The following is an 18,939-nucleotide window of genomic DNA, read 5'->3' as shown; positions in this document are numbered from 1 at the left end:
TTCCGGATAGCTCCCAGACAGGTAGCTCACTTTGCAAAGTCGTTGGTACCTGACAGGTAAACAGTCCGAGGAACACAATAGTTCAATAATTCAAAATGTTAGCGAGATAGATTCACGGCCTTTACGCACTAGCACATCTAAACTAATCTAAAAGGTTTTCCTGTCTGTCCTCTCATGTCACCAACTTTATCATAACCAAAATGTTTAACATTGAAATAAGTTCATTGTTAGTCGAGGGCAGTACTACAAATTTTATGTTAAATTAATTCACAATATTTCTGGTCACCTAAAATTTCGTAAAATTTGGTTTTTATCAGATCCGCAATTTTTCAAAAATACTTCTAAAAATAATTAAAGCTATTGAGTTTTATTTCTCCTTTATATAAATTTGAATAAGCAAACCCTATCCTTATTTTTTTAATTTCCACCACATTATATGTTATTGTAGTGATACCAGTTTCGTAATATAAATCAAACCCCAATAAACACAACTTTTTATGTAATTCTCTTCTATTTTCGCAGTTGTGGAGGAACATGAAATAATAGAACTAGTACCTAATATTATTCTAAACCCAGGATTTGATCCAAACTCCAATGCAGATCAACTCCCAGACGAGAATTCCAACAGTGAAACTCCTATGTTATTAAATAATAACACTGTGGTACATAATTGTTAATTTATAACAAATTGTATCAGGTCATTCGTCGGGAATGTTTCTTAATTATTTTTTGAGCTGCAAATGAATATTATAAGAAAAATATATGCTGTTGCTTCAAATTAAATATTTCCAAAAAAAAAGCTTACTATAAACCAGATAGGACTGCAAATAGGTACTTAAGTACATGATAATATATTCCTGTACTTTTGGCCGACTCATCTTATAAGCTTGTGAATAAATTATCTGAAATGTAATTGTACTTTTAAAAAAATGTAAATGAGTACATTTATTATTCTTGGGTATACTTCTTTTTCTAGCACATTCACCTGTAGATTCTCAATTTTAAATAGCTTTATTTACAGTAACATTGTTTATTCTAAGAGCAAAATTTTATTATTGAATCAATACAGCAGGAGCCTATTTAAGTTGATTAAACATTTTTATCATACAACTTTTCACTATATCAATAACCTCGTCAAATTATTTCTTTATCAAGGACGTTTTTAATTTAATTTTTTAATTATCATACATTAATGAACTTTTGTCTTTTTTCTAGAGTTGGATATTGACTTCTATCCATTGTTCTTCTTCCTATTTTGATGTTCAGAATGCGTCTCTCGTTTACAACTAGAAAGTTCTTTCCATGGCTCTTTAAGTTACTTTTAGCTGTTACTCTTTTTTTATTAGTGCCTTAGTATCTAGATCATAAACTGCAACAAGTAATCATATAGAAAATGCAACTTCAATTTACTGTCTATACACATGGGCAATTATTCAACATAAGAATACTAAGACACTATTATAGTGTCATTTTATTCATGAAAATATACTGAGAATAACCTATCTATAGACCAGGTTTAACCATTTTTGAAATAAAAAAAAACAGTAGTTGAATCATACCCATTTTAAAAAGGAGAGAATGTAAGAAAAATTAAAGAAACAATAATTAGATTAGACATAATTACACGTAACCTCAAAATAAATGTGCAAAATTCAAAATAAATAAATTTTGGTTTTTTATTTTTATCTCTTGAAAAATTATTTTATTGAAATTTTCCTGTTCATGTCCCAAACGCACAGTAATTTTTTTTTATTTAAAATGTTTAATTTCTCACCTTATTTTGACTCAATTGAAAATTCTCATTCTTTTTTCTTTTAAAAGAAAAGGCTTTTTGTTTGTTGAAATCTATACTTTTTGATGGCGTGAAAAAATTTATATTACTATGGTTTTTTCAAAAAATGAATAAAGAAAGGGAAAAAATTAAGTAAGTAATTAAAGTGGAATTAAAAAAAAATTCTGATTCGATTTTTTTGCAGTTCTGAGAAAATTTCCTATAATAATGCCTATTTTTTCACACACACACAAGAAAGTACAGATTTCAAAGAACAAAAAGCCGACATGAGAATTTTAGATTGAATATTAGGGTGCTTTTTTAATTATAAAGACAAAAGAAGATAAAGAGAATATATTTTAATTGAATAAAAAATATTGGGTGGTTTGGGACATGAAAAGTTAAGCTTCCACTGAATTTCATGAATAAAATCTTTTTTTAAGATAAGAAAAAACTAAGTTATTTGAATTTTCCACATACATTTTGAGGTTATATATTATTCAAAAGTTGTAGAATTTTTTTAATACCTACAACTTTGCTATTTAACTTTTTTCCATGGTACTAGTAATTTTATCGCAAATCCAGATGAACAGCTTTTGCCCTTAAAAACTCCCCCTTCCATTTCCCGGCCATCGCCGGTGAATAATTTTTCTTCCATTTTTGTTATATTCTCTTCCAATTCTAATGGGTTTCGTTCTACTACTTTTTTTATTTTTCACCATTTTAAAATGCTTTAACCTTGGTCTACTAATAGTCTATTTAAAGTAACAGGCAGTGATTCAGTCGTGCAGCTGATACCACTGCTTAAGTTAAGAACATCTTCATAAAACATTCAGTTAACTCACATTCATTGACTGTATGGAATTTTTCTTTATTAACTTGAAATATCGCATACAATTTTGATGACGATGAAAGGATCAATGGAAAAACTGTTAAAATAATTGATCATTCAATTAAGCTGCATTTTTTATATATCAATTACAGATAATTGTGAAGAAGTGTGGTGACCTAGCAGTTGGGTCACCGCCTTTCCAGCTCGAGTTCCTTGGTTTAATTCCCGAAGGAAAATACATTATTCATTAATTCAATTTCAAACCATCAAATAAACTACTCAACACTTTAAAAACAAGCTTGCAATACTCTTAAAGAAGACGTCATGACTATTATATTTTTAAATTTTTTCTTGACTAGATTTTATCAACTTTTTACTCTTTCACCCAATAGCTTAATTAGGACTCAACTTTTGGCTTTATTTTTAATTTTTTGGTGAAAAGTATTATGTGCTTTATTGTTATAATAATTTTCCACAATCAATATAGGAACTTAATTTAAATTTAAATATTTTTCTTAAGCATCTATGTTGTGAAGGTGAATCAAATGCAGCTGTAGAAGCTTTTGATTGATTTCAACATTGATTTAATATTCCAATATTCCGAAAGTAATATAGGTAGATTCAGCAGTAGGTTAAAAATAGAAGAACTATCTGGTTTGTGATACAATTCAATGTATATCTCATTATTTTAAAACACAATTCAAGAATATTTGTGTTCATATTTTTTATCTCATAACTGACGTATGGCCGGAAAATCGAAATGCTTTGTATAGAGACTGATACATCACTTTATTAAGAATAATTTATATGTACCGACTGTTTTTTAAAATAATTTAGCTTATGCAACAATTGTTTATTATTTTTGCAGTCAGTAAATACCTGACATAAATAATTTAGATAAAAAAATATTTTCATTTAAACAATTGTGGCATATACTTATATAAGTATGTATTTTTAAGCTATATGTGATTTTTATTTAGTGATATTTTTGAGAATATTTTATTTTAATATATTGATAGCTTATTTAATAATAGTGCTCCCGGTTAAATTTTGATTTATTTATTACTGTAATAGGAATTACGCGAATCTATCGTGATATAAAATTTTTCTAGTCAAGTACAAGATTGTTGAACAGCATATCTAAAAAATTAAATTACCAGAACAAGAACTGACAATAAAAACGTAAGAACTGATATTTAAGCAACTATACTTTATCTACTCTAGGCGTTGGGTTTATACAGGAAATAAAATACAATAGCATAAAATGAAAAAGAACGGAGCGAAAAATATTTCTTCAGAATACATAACATATATATAAAACATAACAAATATTGCTTTGCTAATAGATATATTTCCGTGGAAACAGTAATTAACTGTGTAATAAAGAACAATATTGGTCTTCCTGTTTCCAATATTTATCTATTCTCATGTTTAATAATTAAATAAAAAGTAGCGATTATGTAATTTTATTACTGATATATCAAGAAAAGAAAAACACTTCCTCGTAACACAAACCACAAAAATGCGTATTAACAAAAATGAAATATTGAATAGTCTTACAGTTACATTTTCAGAAAATATGAAATAGATGAGTTAAAAGCTTGTGAAATTTCATATTATTTTATTCGCAATTTTCTGTATAAACCTTATAGTTTTACTTTTATATTTTATTTGTTATTTTATTTTTTGTTATTGGAAAGCATTGTCGGTTCTTTAGTGGTGTTAAAACATGTGATTTTTCGACAGTTTCAATATATATTTACACAGTTGTTCAATGATTCTAATATTTCTTTCTCAAAATCGTTAGAAATAGCTAAATGTGCAACTAATAATAATACATAATAATTAATCTAATAATTGTACATCTTAGATGTACAACGTACTGTGCTAGTTATAACTAAAATATTTGCAGTATATAAAAATCTCTTGATAGTATACTGTTTGAATTTAACAAAATTGAATACAAGAATCACCAAAATCCTACAGATTTTGTGAATGTTGGTAAAGCAGGATACATTGGTTGTGTGTTTAGTTTTATTTTTGTAGGTTATTTAGATACTTTATTGCGTTATATATAGGTCAAATGAATGTCAATTAAATGTTGAAAATCACGTTAATTTAACCAGATTTAAAAGGAACAAAATCTATTTTCACATTAACAAATAAATAGGATAGTTACAAAAAAACTATCCTGGACAATCAAACACTGATGATTTCTCATATATCCCCAAAAAATAATTTCATTTGAAAATTTATTGCTTCACTATTAGCTTTCACAGAAATTTTTTCTTTTCCTTTTTAGGTTCCAGTTCCTCTTTGATCCACTTTTACACTTTTTTGTCGTTTGTAATTTTCTTCAATTAATCTCATTCTGTAATATTTGAACCAGGGTCGGTTTTGATTAATTTTTGTTTCAACATTTCCAGTATTTTTGAAGTATGAAATCATATTGCTAACAATTCCGTAAGCCTTTGTTATAGGCCGAAACAATAGTTGGATAAAAACTTTCGCAAATCTTTTTGACAATTAACTAAATCGAATCTATTTCTATTTGTTTATTCAAAATTATTGTAGATAATATAAGTATAGCTGTTGGCAATTTGCCAAACCATTCAGTATCAAATAAGCCTATTCGTTGAATTTAAAACAGTTTAATTATAATTGAGACAAATAAAACTGTTGCATAACTTCTAGTCAACAAACTGATAGTATTCGAAGATAAGTTTTGCAGCCATCACACAAGTCGTAAATCACTTTAAAATAATTATTTTAACGGTCAACAAAATGAGAAGCGTTTCATAATTCTACCAAATGTTTATCTACATTTTTAGACCTTCTTCACCGCAGCCATTTTATTTTGAGTTGAATTCATTTTTGCTACAGACTTCCACTCACCATATATTTTTAAATAAGTCACTGTTAACCGATAGGGCAGCCTTGTGCTTTTCCATTTGCCCTAATTTTATTGATTTAGGGTAGTTCATATTTTCGTATAATTTATAAAAATCTATTTTGATTCCATATTTTTTGGGCGCAGGTCGTCAACACTTTTCTTCCAGTTTTAGTTAGTATGGACAATCTCGATCTACATTGGTCGTGATTCACTTGGAAGCAGATTTATAATTATTTGATGATGAAATTGTAAAGTGCAATTATAGAATTTGTAGGTAGAGAATAGAGTTATTTTAATTCCAAAGTACAAGTTTAGAAAAAAACTGGAGCATTTTTTGATTAACTAAAACTATGATTTATTATGTCTATTCACACAACCATTGTTACTGTAAAACATCCCGGCTTTAATTGTTATACTTTGAATTAAATCAATATGAAAACTGAAAAAATAAGTGATTGTATTTCATTTGGAAAGGAATCCAAGATGTCGTTTTCCAAATTACAATGTTTCATTCCAATTTATACTGAATATCACAATTTGTGACAATAATTTTCAATGGATTACCTTTTTAAAGAAATATTGAAAACTTTAGAGTTGTGAAATATTTAATTCCACCACTTCTATAAGGTTGATCAGGGTGATATATAATTTGAAAGAAAATATAAACACACCTTGTGTTCACAATAGTTACTATTCCGAGGTTGTTTAACTGTAGTGTACGACTTGTTAAACACAGATTGTGTACTCAATGGGAATAAAAGTCATGATTTTATTTAGTTCAAAAAAAATATTCAATACTTCAGAAGATTTTTTTTAATATGCATCAAAGAAATAATTCATGTTAATAAGTTACATTTGGGACATGCAAAGGTACGATACCACAACTGCATGCATAAAAATATGAGTAAGGTATATTGGGGAAAACACAGTGTAGTGCAGTTATTCTTCTTCTTCTCTCTCTATTGGCCTTTTGTCTGACGACATACAGCCAGGATCTGTGTTTTGCTAGTTACCAGTTTATTTGAAGAGTGTACCACATGGTACGTCTGAACACCTGCTTTATGCCCTTCAAAATAGGATTAGTAGTATTTGTAGTTGTAGCATGGATATCCCTCTGTGATTTCCAGATTATCTATATATTGTAAGGCTAAATCTAAACCCTCCAGTAAGTTTGGTGGAAGCCCTTTTCTCCAAAACGTCGGCTCATTATATGATTGATAAAACCTGATCAGTGATCTTCCTATCTCATCAATGATAATAATTTAAAGCAGAATTTCGCATTCAACCTTGTATACAATAGGCTAGTTTCTAATGCCTCCGCAAGTAAAACGTTGGTACTGTACCTTAAGTGATCGATATTAAAGTGTGAGTAAGTGTGTGAGTAACTTTGATAGAACAATTAACCTTCCTCAAACTTGTTGTGTCGACATTGAATTCATAGATTGTCTCATAAATATTCTCCTTGCTGTCAACATATCTGTGATTAACCGAATAATGTCGGCATTGATTTCCATGTCATTTAGGTGTTGTGCTAAATTATCCTAAAGAACATTATCATAGGTTGCAAAGATATCTAAGAATATGCATAACGTTCTTTTTCTCCAACCATCAAAAAATGTTGACTTTTTTGTACTATTTTCAGGTGCAAAAGCCATCAATTCCCTTACCGTACAAAAATTTGCTCGTTGCTTAGCAACACTTTTAATCCTAGGATTAAAAACGCTACTTTTAATCATAGGACTAAAAGTACTACTAAACTACTACAAAAATTATATGATTAGTACGTCTACTTGACAATCGATATTTACCAACAATACCAGATATCCATGACTACCGACTTGCTAACGCTGTTATAATTAATAGGTGTTCAAATTTATTACCAAATTATTAACGATTTTTTAATAAAACTAACTTCATTTTAATTTTGACTTGGTTGGAGACAAAATAGTATATATCATACGGACTAAAAGTGCCAATTTTTACTCTTAATTTTGCATTTACTCGGGTGTGTTGCACTCCTCCTCGCAATTGCAAATATTGCTCGTAAAAAAATATTCACTTTTAATCCTTATAATATAATATATTATTTCCTTTCAGTACATGCCGTATTAATCTCTAGAGATAATTTTGTGAGGCATTCCATTACTCCTCTGCCTTTTCTGAAGCCGACTTGTAGATCATGAATGTTTTGTTGCTTTCTAAAAAGTGATCTATTCTCATGTGTATTACGTTCTCTAGCATTTTACTTACGCATGATGTTAATGCTATTGGGCGGTAGATAATCGTGGTAATGAGGGATTTTGCCCGGTTTTAGAATCGGTATTTATTATCGATGTTTTCCATTGTTCAGGTAAGGGCAAATGTCCGTTGATAACGTTGTTGTAAATATTGAGCAAATTTTTGATCGTGATCTCTGGTAAGTTAACTAGCATTGAGTAAGTTATATGATCTTTTCCTGGTCATGTATCTCTCTTTTTCTTCATTAGAAACGAACGTAATTCATCCTCACTAATTGGTGGCGAAGGAGCTGAATTTCTAAATATAACAACTTCTTCGTCCCTCGGAATGATTGTTGAGGTCATCGCGTCCAACATTGTTTCTAACCATTGTTCCGACTCTGTACAGTGAGTCCCACTTTCTATACCTCCTTTTGCATATCCCACCATATTGGCTTTTGTAACTGTTTTCTTGTTCTCATCGTGATTCTTGTTTCTGGGATACCTATATTAGCCCCTTCTTCAATTTTTATTTCCCACTCCTCATAAGTTAAACCTAATTCAACGTTTTCCAGTGCCTTCGTGTATTTATTCCAATCTGTTTTCTTTCTCCTCCATTTTTTTATGGAATGGTTACCATATATTGGATAGATCCCATTTCTTAGATTGATTGTAGCAGCTGTGGGCACGTGATCGCTATTTCCGGCTGTTTCTAATACTACCCATTGACTAAAGGGAGCTAATTCTGGAGTCATAAATGCTATGTCCGTGACACTTCGATTTTGACCTGGTTGTGACAACCGTGTAACTTCTCCTGTATTCAAGTATAGTAGATTTTGCTATTCAATAGCGTCCATTAAGTGTATACCTTTCGTATTCGTAGTGCCTGATTCTCAACTTTGGTTTTGGGTGTTCAGAACTCCCATGATGATAAATGGTCCGCGTATTTTCCTAAATATCTCTAGATAATTTTGTTTTTTAATGTACAAATCCGGTGGGCAATAGATTGTAACTATTGAAATTTCTTTAACCTTTACTCCTAAGATCTGAAACCGGTTGGGTAAACTGGTACAAATGTTATTATGGCTAAACGGTATTGTTAATAAGGATAGCTAAGCCTCCCCTTCCATCAATTCTATCTTGCCGTATGATTGTATAATGTGAGAAAGCAATGCTTTGATCCAGTTTGAGAAATGTTTCATTCAGAAGAATTATGTCTGGCTGTTTTTCATGTATTAAAACTCTTAACTCAGAATAATTCGAATATAAACTTCTAATGTTCCAATATAGAATAATTAATTCTTTTTTCCTTTTCATTTGTGCGTCAATAATATGTACTTTGTGCGTCAGATTCATCAGGGCTGTTTGGTATTGGCATCTCATCTGTATTCATTTTTTGGATCGTTTCAACTTTCTGTTGTAGATAACCACTAGCAATTATTTTGAGAATCATAGGCCTATAAAAGTACTCACTCCAGTTGTGTCCAAATTATACAGGGTATTTTATTTAATAATATAATAGTGTATACTGCTAAAATATACCACTTAATATTTCACCGTTCACCGAAATGCACAACTTTGAGTACAAGTTTATAGGGCGAAATATTAAGTACCTATTTCGTAGTTCGCCGCAAACTTATTGTATGGAAACTCAGTATGTTAAACATTGTGACAAAATTCAAAAACCACAAGCGGCTGAGGAATCGTTTATCATATTGTTGCACCGATAATAGAAGTCCTATTTTCGCACTATTTACACAATATACTAATTATTGAAATTCTGAAATTGATTTGCTATTTCTTGGATGCTTAAGAAAGATTAGTAAGAAGTCAAAGTATAGTTGTAACATTATACATTTAATAATAGTAAAAATATAATCAATATGTGTTATGTTTTCATTTAAAATAACAAAATCATTTGTATACGACCATTTAGTACATCATCTTTGTTGAGCAAATATTTATTTTGAAAATAATAGACTCATGAAAATCTATGCTCGCTTATTATAAGTGCAATAATTTTTTGTTATTTCTATAATATGTAAAAGTCATCAGTGCCTATAATAGTTAGACATACAATGATAGCTTTGCACATTCATGTAAACTTCATGGATATATTATTACATTAGGGACACCGACTGATTTACTTTTCGTCAAATAAATTTGTAGGAGTAATTTGCAACAAATTATTGTCGTTGTATAAATTATTTCTGCAGTAAAAAATTTGTAACGGATTGCAAAATTTTATATGCTTGCTTTAAACATTTTATAGGAAATATTTAGCGAGCATGTGGCTTAACCAATATCCGTTACAAAATTTTCAAGTTTAAAAACTAATAGAAATTTGTACTTGTACATAAAAACACTTTTCATATACATATTAATGTAAAAGTATATATAAGAAGTGTCACGACTATCTGTATACTATAAATTATGCACAGGATTAATACCAAATTTATCAGTGGGTGTTATACATTGATATTATTCTGTGTAGTCACCCCTTTCCCACAAAATTAGATTGCCCTCTTCAATATTTATCGTTAAAACTACTTATTTTTTATATATAACAATATAACATGGAAAGTCAAATGTTACAATCCTTATACAAAACCTGTGGGGAACTTGACATGAGTTGGAAATTTTTTACTAAAATTATATATTTTCAATTTACTCATTCGTCTTAAGTTGGATAGAGTTGGTGTAATTTCTACGATCATCAACTAAAGTGCGAGAACATTACTAAACGGTAACCAAGGTGACGTATTTGTAAACGCACAAATATCTAAAAAATCTGTTCCTCAATTGTTCGCACCTTTACTATTTCTCCGACCTCCCCGATTCTCTCCTCTATATACTGAAGATATTTTTATATTGGATTTCCCACTCACAATTTATAATAAACAAATATGTTCCTGCGCACTTGTGAAGAAATTATTTCTAAAAAATTTATTTCTCCATACTGGTGCCTCTAAAATTAACTCTGGTGGTGGTTGCACAGTTACTTCAAATCATGAACATTCTTTACCTTCAACGTGTAGTATTTACATTGGTGAACCATAGAGCATTTTTCAGGCTGTCAAATATATCCCCCACCTCCCACATATATGTATTTATGCTCTTTCTTCCGTTCAGGCAATTAAAATCATTTTCACCGCCAAACATACATGATATCTGCCAAACTCCATTTGCTCATGATGTAACGGTCTCTCTTATCGGGCTTCTATCTTCCACTAAAAAATAAAGTCCAAGTTGCAAGTGATGTCAAGCTCAGCTTCAAAAAATATATCCGAGAGTCTTAATGTCAACGTATGACAACACTTTACAATCTCCACTCATCTATTTCTCTCTAAACTTTTTAAATACAACTTAAGATAACACTTGGAGTTAGCCGCACCAAACACATACACAACTGATATTTTTGGAAGCCGTCTTGTTTGCCGTAATTGTAATGTTTTTGTAGCACTCATGCTCATTTTTACCGCAAGCAAACAATATTCCAACTGTACTAACAATTTGACCTCAAGCCTAACCTTAATGGAACGCTTCACTGTTCTACTTGATCAAAAAAGTTCCTCAAAGTGACCAACCAAACAAAATTTGGTAAGAACATTCTACATAATTGGGGCAGTATAACATATGTTTACAAATAAAGAAACTATTAACAACTATCACTATTAGTAAATTTGATTTTGTATTATAGGTTGGTAACTTTGAGGAACCATCTTGATCCAAGTAAAACAGTTAATTGTTTCATTAAGGTTAGGCTTGAGGTCACAGTGCTAAAATACACAAGAGTACTAAAAAGAATAATTTAATATATATTGTTATACAGATAGTTTAAACTTGTGATACACATTGCATAAACATATATACAAACTTTAAGTGAGATATAGTATTGTCAATAAGTACAAAATAAAATTATAAATATTTTCAAATGAATGATTCTTATTGTAACTCATCTTTGAATTAATACTTGTCTGAATTATGATCAGTCCAACACAAGGTGATATAACTACCAAAAATTAGTTTTATTTTTTTACACATGAACCCTATCGTATAAAACATACCTATCTCACTTTTTGTTTTTTTTTTTATGAATTAAATATAGTTTTAAAAGCTTTTTATAAGATAATCATAATATATATGTGCTTTGTCTTTGTCATATCAAACAAAAAGGAAAATGATATACATGAACTTCTTTAAAAAAGTCTGTTATTTTTATATTTCCATTTTGATGAAATTTCAAGAACAAATTAAGTTGATATCATCAAATTGATGGTAATAAGTTTGAGTGGAGTTATATTGAGGTAGATAGTAGATAGATACTTGGATATTGATCTTCTGAAGGTTATAGTATTCAGGTAAGACGTGCCTTGGTAGCTGATTCCACAGGCTTACACTTCTCCAAAGAAAGGTCTACTGATAAATTGACGTTCTGGGCGTCTGCATGCGAACTCGGTGTTCAAGAGCCACGTCTTTCTGTTGAGTAGGTCTTCCAAATACTGCTCTAGGCATGATTATGTTTGACAGCTTGGAAGAGCATTTGCCATAGTAGTATCGTTAAAACAGAGTCAGGTCATTTTTCTATGCTCTAAGCTGCCCCAAATCTCTGATCAAGTCTATTGGCCTATTCTGTATTGAGTCGAGCATCCTCAGGGTATTCATTCGACTTCTACATTGAAACTAAACCACTGACTGGCTTCTCTAGCGTGTTTGGATTTCTGAAGACAATAACTTATCAAAACAGACAGTGTAATTGTGAGTATTAGTGGTAGATCGATTTTCAAGTTTTCAATCCTTCGATCACTTCATATGACAGTGCAGTCCCGGCACGTTTGAGATAAATTAAGTTTCTACAAAAAAAAATGATTTAAACCTGTCTACACCCGCAAAATTTCAGTAGGTAAATTGGGGCGGGAAAATATTTATTTGTCAAATTCTCTGTGGAAATATTTATCCATAGTTCATCAATTTATCCCGTTTGGTACATATTAGTCACTATTAATGCTAAAAATGTATTCCAACGTGTATTTATGTTTCAAAAGTTTATTTTAATTTATCGTCACGTGACTTTATTGTCTATATTTTAGTTTATATTAATATAAACAACATATATCTTCACAATGCCGTACTTACTGACTTGTCTTTTTAATAACGTTGTACTATTCATATGTTGCTGATCTGACTCGAACATTCTAGATGTTTCTGATCTCTCCACGTCAAGTATCAAGGTACAGAAATATCTAGAAAATACCTCTCGAACAAGACCGCACTGATCAATTCTCATAGATGTACCACCAATTTGCTGATCATTCAACATAAATATATTTTGTACAGACTTTGAAGAAGTTCCTGTAATAGTTTATATTTACGGTATAAGAATCAAAAGTTTTCACCTTTTGTAAACATTTTTGTATGGACATTATGTATGTACCTAATTGATAAAAAAAATGATTTTTATAAAAGTTGTTTGTCGTGATATTTAATATTTATATATAACTAGAAGATAAGTTTATGCAAAGCTTCCTGTTGTTTCAACTTACTTTGTCGAGCTAATTTGAATGTCGAAATATATCCATAACCATATATAGCTTTTTTCTTATTTAAATTATTATAGACAGCCATTCCAATCTTCAATTTTAAACAGTGTGTATTGTCTAAAATCCTTTATCTTATTTTTTGTTCAGAATCAGAAGAAATTTGGCAATGTTATCCTGGAGTCAAATATTTGTTGGATATACAGGGTGTTTCTAAATTCATGCGGTGTTTACTCGTATAAAATTGAGGTTTTCCCTATAACAAAATTGCCTCAACCCATCACTTTCAGATATATCACTCGTATAAGGTGGTGTTGAGTTTTTATTTTTTTTTTCTAAAATTTCAGTAATCTTATAAAGCTGAAATTCTGAAATCGGGTATTTTCTCAATATTCCTGTTACATTAAACGGGAGTGAAATTAGCAACTTTTACTTTATTTCATATCAAAACTTTTTTTCAAGATGAAGTTTTATGAAATAAACTTATAACTAAAAATCCTTGTTTTGTTTAAATATATTATTAATTCTTAAATTTATTTAATAAATTGAGTGGGAAACAGTAAAGACGTAAAATGTAATATGATTCATAATAAATGCTGGAAATAACCACCTCTAGCTAAAACGTAGCCTACGTGTCATTTTGTTATAGGAAGGTCCTATCTTATTGTAATATGAACAATCACCTCCTGAATTTTGTCGCACGAATTTAGAAACCCTGTATGTGGTTTCAAAATCCATTCTATGATCGGGGTCATCTTCTGTGAAACGATGAATCTAGATATAAGTGTTTAAATTGACGTATATCACTGGTGTGTCCAGTGATACGAATTACTTTTTCTTTCTGTTTTCGCCTTACTTTTGCCCAAATTCGACTGATGTAGTTATTCGAAATTTCAATAGTAGTGAGTACTCAAAAAATTGGTAATTTAATACTATTTATACTATTAGGAATGTAAATAACATTTACTTTTCGCATGAAATTATTGATAGCTTTGATTGGTTTCTATAGCGTCATTAGTATTGTTATTTTATTAACAACGTCAAGCTGACAATTTATTATCAAAAATTGAAGGAAATTGAAATTATTGATTTGTATAACAACCAAATGGATATAGAAAAATCAGGAAATATTGCTTATCTGTCACTGTTGCCAGAAGAATCGAGGAAGAGATACGAAGCAAAGTATCAATACTTCAAGAAATAGTGGCAAACACTATTTACTGTAAATTGAGAAAAAAACGAGAAAATATTCAACCAACTTTTGTTAAAAAATTTAAAAATTGTACTGTTAATAATCATATCACTTAATATTATTCAATTTTCAGAAATAATTTTTGGCTTGAAGTTGCTGATTAAATAAATGTTTATATAAAATACCTTAAAAATGTAGGATTTTTTAAGTAAATAATATTACCACACAAGGGTGGTAAGCATTCTTTCACTTTCATCAAGGGAATCGATATCTTTTTGGTAATTGATACTTACGTTCTTTGAAACAGTGTGAAAATACGTTGTTTACATCATAGGAATAGTAAAAAATACATTTCCTTGATAAAATATTTTCAAATAATTCCAATTTAGTGGGTAGAAAATAATTGAATGTATTTTGAGTTCCATAAGCTTTTCAATAACTCAACAATTGCTGCATAATTCACAATGCAAATTATTATGATCAGTTGTAAATTGTTAAACTTGAAAAAACACATTAGTTACTATATAATTATTGATGCAATGTCTTTGACACTTTAATTCTGCTATGATATTTACTTTTTCATTTTATTCATTCTATTAAAGCTAGTTAGTATCAAACACTTAATGAAAAAATTAGGATTTTAGAAGGCTTTTGAAATTCATGTGAAATTATTCTGCATGCCTTTAATTTTTCTCAACTCTTGCTTTTTATACTATATCACTTTTCATCATTGCACTTTTAAACTCATAGATTTAATAGGCACATGGATACCCAACTAAAACCGTATCTGAAAGACATTTATTGGATCTTTCCTCGAATGTAATCGTTTGACATTCATATTCTCTCTTTACTTCATAATTTAATGGTGCTGACGACACTACATTTAAGGCACATTTTATCAGAAATGTATTCAGTGGTAATTGGCTTCACAAAAATCTCAAACGCTTCTATATATTAGTTAAATATACATTCATTATTAGTCAAAAACACAAATACACACGCAGAACATTATTTTTATTTCTTAGTAACATCGAAGTCTACGTCAGTTGTTATATTCTCAAGAATTGAGAATTAACAAACCTCGATACATTTGTGAGTGTTATTTAGAATTCAAATATTTTTATTTCCATAACGAGATAAAAAAGAACAAGCCCAACAGTTGTTTGTAGACCTTATGAAGTCGTCGATATGATCTGCGAGGCGACAATTCTATCGCAGCCTTATAAACAATATTCAGCTCCTCCGCTGGAATTGTTGCTACACTTTTCGATTTTTGCTGTTTTTATTCACAAATTTTCATCAAGTATCGATTTCGATGGACCATGTAAAATTTATCGTGAATTTCATGAATAACAAGAAGTTGGATATTTTTAAAGCTTCGAATAAAATTTCGAAATTTCATTGCGTTCATATAAATTATCTGCATCTTCCATGCTATTAATTGTGATGTTCCGTAGAGCATCGACCAACATGCGTAGTCGACACGCGTAAATTTTGTAAAAACAATACAGATTCTGTAATTGTCGCACTATGTTTAAAGTGAAAAAGTGAATTAAGAATTAGCTTTCTGCTTTCCATTTCCAAGAAAAGCTACAAAAATCGTTAAAAAGTTAAATGTTAAAACGTCCATGCTTTCCATGCATCTGGAATAATTAATCGATTTCAACAAGTTCAGAAATGATAATAAATGCTTAAAATTTCGAAAAAAAGGTTCATCGTTTGCAATCATTCCTTCTCTTTTTCGCCACATTGATTTTTTCTCCTTTTTGTGTTTAAGCCTTATAAAACCCAATATAAAATCACCTAAACTAAGACCTGATTTCGCAAAGTTGCCTCTATTGAATTAATTATAGTGAGCGACAAATTTCTCCGGTAACTTGGTTTAAAGATTTCCCACCTACTCAAATTTCTACAAATATAAAACACGTCTATCGTGCTACATGTTACTCTAGTGGTATTAAGTTTTCAGATGTTCTTGAAAGTAAACAAAATTATTTGAAAATAAGAACCTACTTTCAAATAAGAATATCAAATAATTTCACTATGATTGCACCTTAGATTTCATATTTGACAACACTTTACTATAAGTACTTCTATATTAGTTGTTGCTTAAAAATTCCTGTTTACAGTAGAAAGGTAATCATAGGTGGCACAACTGTAAAAAGTAGATTTGAACGTCTTCCGAATCAGAAAAAACTACTTTCTAAAATGATAATAGTCTTTGACTATTTTTGGCTTTTTATATTTACACCTAAGGTAACTTTATTTTTTTACTGTAATTGTTTATGTTATGTTTTATAATAGTAGTACATGTCACAGGAACGAAGTTTTTCTGATGTCTATAGTGGAGTGTAAAACGAGACTGACAGTCTGAAAAACTTACGATTTCGTTCGCCTGACATGCATTATATTCGTTTCGAATGTGAGCAAAAATTGAATTTGAAGTATGGATGTTTCTCTTAGCATAGTTAAACACATTAATGTATTTTTATACTTCTACATCAGATACAAATTATTATCACACCGATTAATTCTTCAAATTTGCCAATTAATTTAAATTCACAAAAGTAAACTTTAGTAAATTTGAATTATACATGTAATGTTTTTCTTCATATAATAACGTTATTGATGAGTTTTTATGTAGTCTTTGTAATAACCGTTATGCTACGTTTACATGCTAGGCAAGCACAAGCGTGCAAATGGGTTGTTGGTTTTTGAATAGAACTCGAAGGAAGCTTGTGACAAACTCTTACGACGTATTTACATGTTGGCACGTGTCAAGTGTCGACCACGAGCTGCTGCTGAATGGGTATTTTCATGTTGAGCTACGCGCTATGTACATATCGATCATGAGTAATTGATCACTCGGCGATTCTTATGGCGTGCATTCCACTAAGCGTTCACGGCGCCTGAAATACTCTTTTGGACGTTCTACATAGCGACTACGATCGTTGTGGTCGCGGCGAGAAAATCACTCATGACGTCATGACTAACGTTCACGACAACCCTTGTCAAGAGGTGGGTTGAATTAGCAGAATTTTCAACACTCAACCAACGCATATTGCAACCATGAGAATCTATCTCATTATTTGATGGGGTATGGGATATTATAAGTACTTTAATGAAAATCAGTTAAGCACTCCACTAAAAAATTAAATGACATAGAAATTATAACGTAACCTCCTAAAGCTTCCGCTTTATTTTTTCTATTTTGCCATTAGTTAATATTTATCTCAAAGATCGAAATGCCTCGTAAGCCATTCCAGTTGGATTTACGATTATAACTCTCTGGACTAAGTGGAGCACGAAAGATCGTGGTCGTGATGGTGATTGACGCTAGTGCTTAGTGAAATGCACCCATGGCCTTCCAATATTTGGCATGCTTGTAAATTATTATTGCTATTGTAATTGTAATTATGTGATTTATGCATATGATACAAATACGAAAAGTACATTCATATTACATATTCCATCAATTTATGTCACATTCGAGTAATTAAACTTCTCTGTACACTTATTGATCTATTGTGCTTTCAACAACGTCAATTTTCATCTATTTTTGTAAATGTTGCTTACATTGCTTTAAACAACACGCTGTTAAAACACACAACTGTGCCATATTTGAGTGATTTGTAATTTAAGTTTAATATGTATATCATTATTTTACGATTATTTAATATTTATCATAGAGCTAAATAAATAATTTGAGAGTTTTGTTTTTTCAATAGTTTCCTTCCCAATACATTAAACTCTTGATTCAAATCTCTATAAAAATTACATAAAGCCACACTAAACGAAGCCCCTACCATAATATGCAGTGGTACATATGTTTGAAATATGCTTCTGTAAAATATTTGTAATGGAAAAAAATGCATCAACGGCATCTGGGAAAGGTGGGTGGGACTATGTCAACCCTCGAAAAAATCATTCAATAAATACACTTTCCCGTATTGTTAAGTGAGCTGATGAAAGATTTGGGATTGACAAAAAAAAATAATTGCGCGCGCATCTTGAGCATGTAGCAGATTGAAGAATATGTGATCTCAATATTCCAGAGAAAATCTAAAAAGATTATTAAAGTTTTGCCTAGTAAATCTAAGTTGGAATTTCTGGAACCGTTGGTGATATTCATACTGAATACACTGTTTACACCAACACTCACAATTATACTGTCTAACGCACGTTTCGATAAGCAAGTTATCGTCTTCAGTATACTAAAATCTAAATTGTGGAATTGTTGAGAAAAATACTTAAATTGTATTTTAATTCTAATATAATTTATATTAATGAATTTCTACATAAATAAATAAGGAAAGAAAGAAATATTCAACTGATGTTTTTATTAAACGTGTTATTTTATAGATTTATTATTGTCAAAATTAATAAAAAATTTGAGAACAAGTTCTAATTTCAATTCTCTTCTTCATCATTGTCGTCATCGTCCCTCCGAAGAATTTCAAGTCTTCAACGACATTTGTCTCCAATTCCTTCAAGATTT

General features: G+C 30.1%; 1 protein-coding gene across 1 annotated transcript in view; it reads left to right on the top strand.

Annotated features, from left to right (window-relative positions):
* LOC130897250 (contactin-1) overlaps window positions 1-18,153 on the top strand; it is a 28,057-nt gene extending 9,904 nt beyond the window's left edge. The window contains exon 6 of the mRNA XM_057806008.1: window positions 523-18,153. Coding sequence (XP_057661991.1) covers window positions 523-677 — 155 coding nt within the window. The 3' untranslated portion in view covers window positions 678-18,153. The remainder of the gene's footprint in view (window positions 1-522) is intronic.
* Window positions 18,154-18,939: the final 786 nt, after the last annotated feature.

The sequence above is a fragment of the Diorhabda carinulata genome, chromosome 8 (assembly GCF_026250575.1).
Source record: "Diorhabda carinulata isolate Delta chromosome 8, icDioCari1.1, whole genome shotgun sequence".
NCBI classification, from domain to species: domain Eukaryota; kingdom Metazoa; phylum Arthropoda; class Insecta; order Coleoptera; family Chrysomelidae; genus Diorhabda; species Diorhabda carinulata.
The sequence above is the reverse complement of the archived record's forward strand: the minus strand, read 5'-3'. Positions and strand labels throughout refer to the sequence as shown.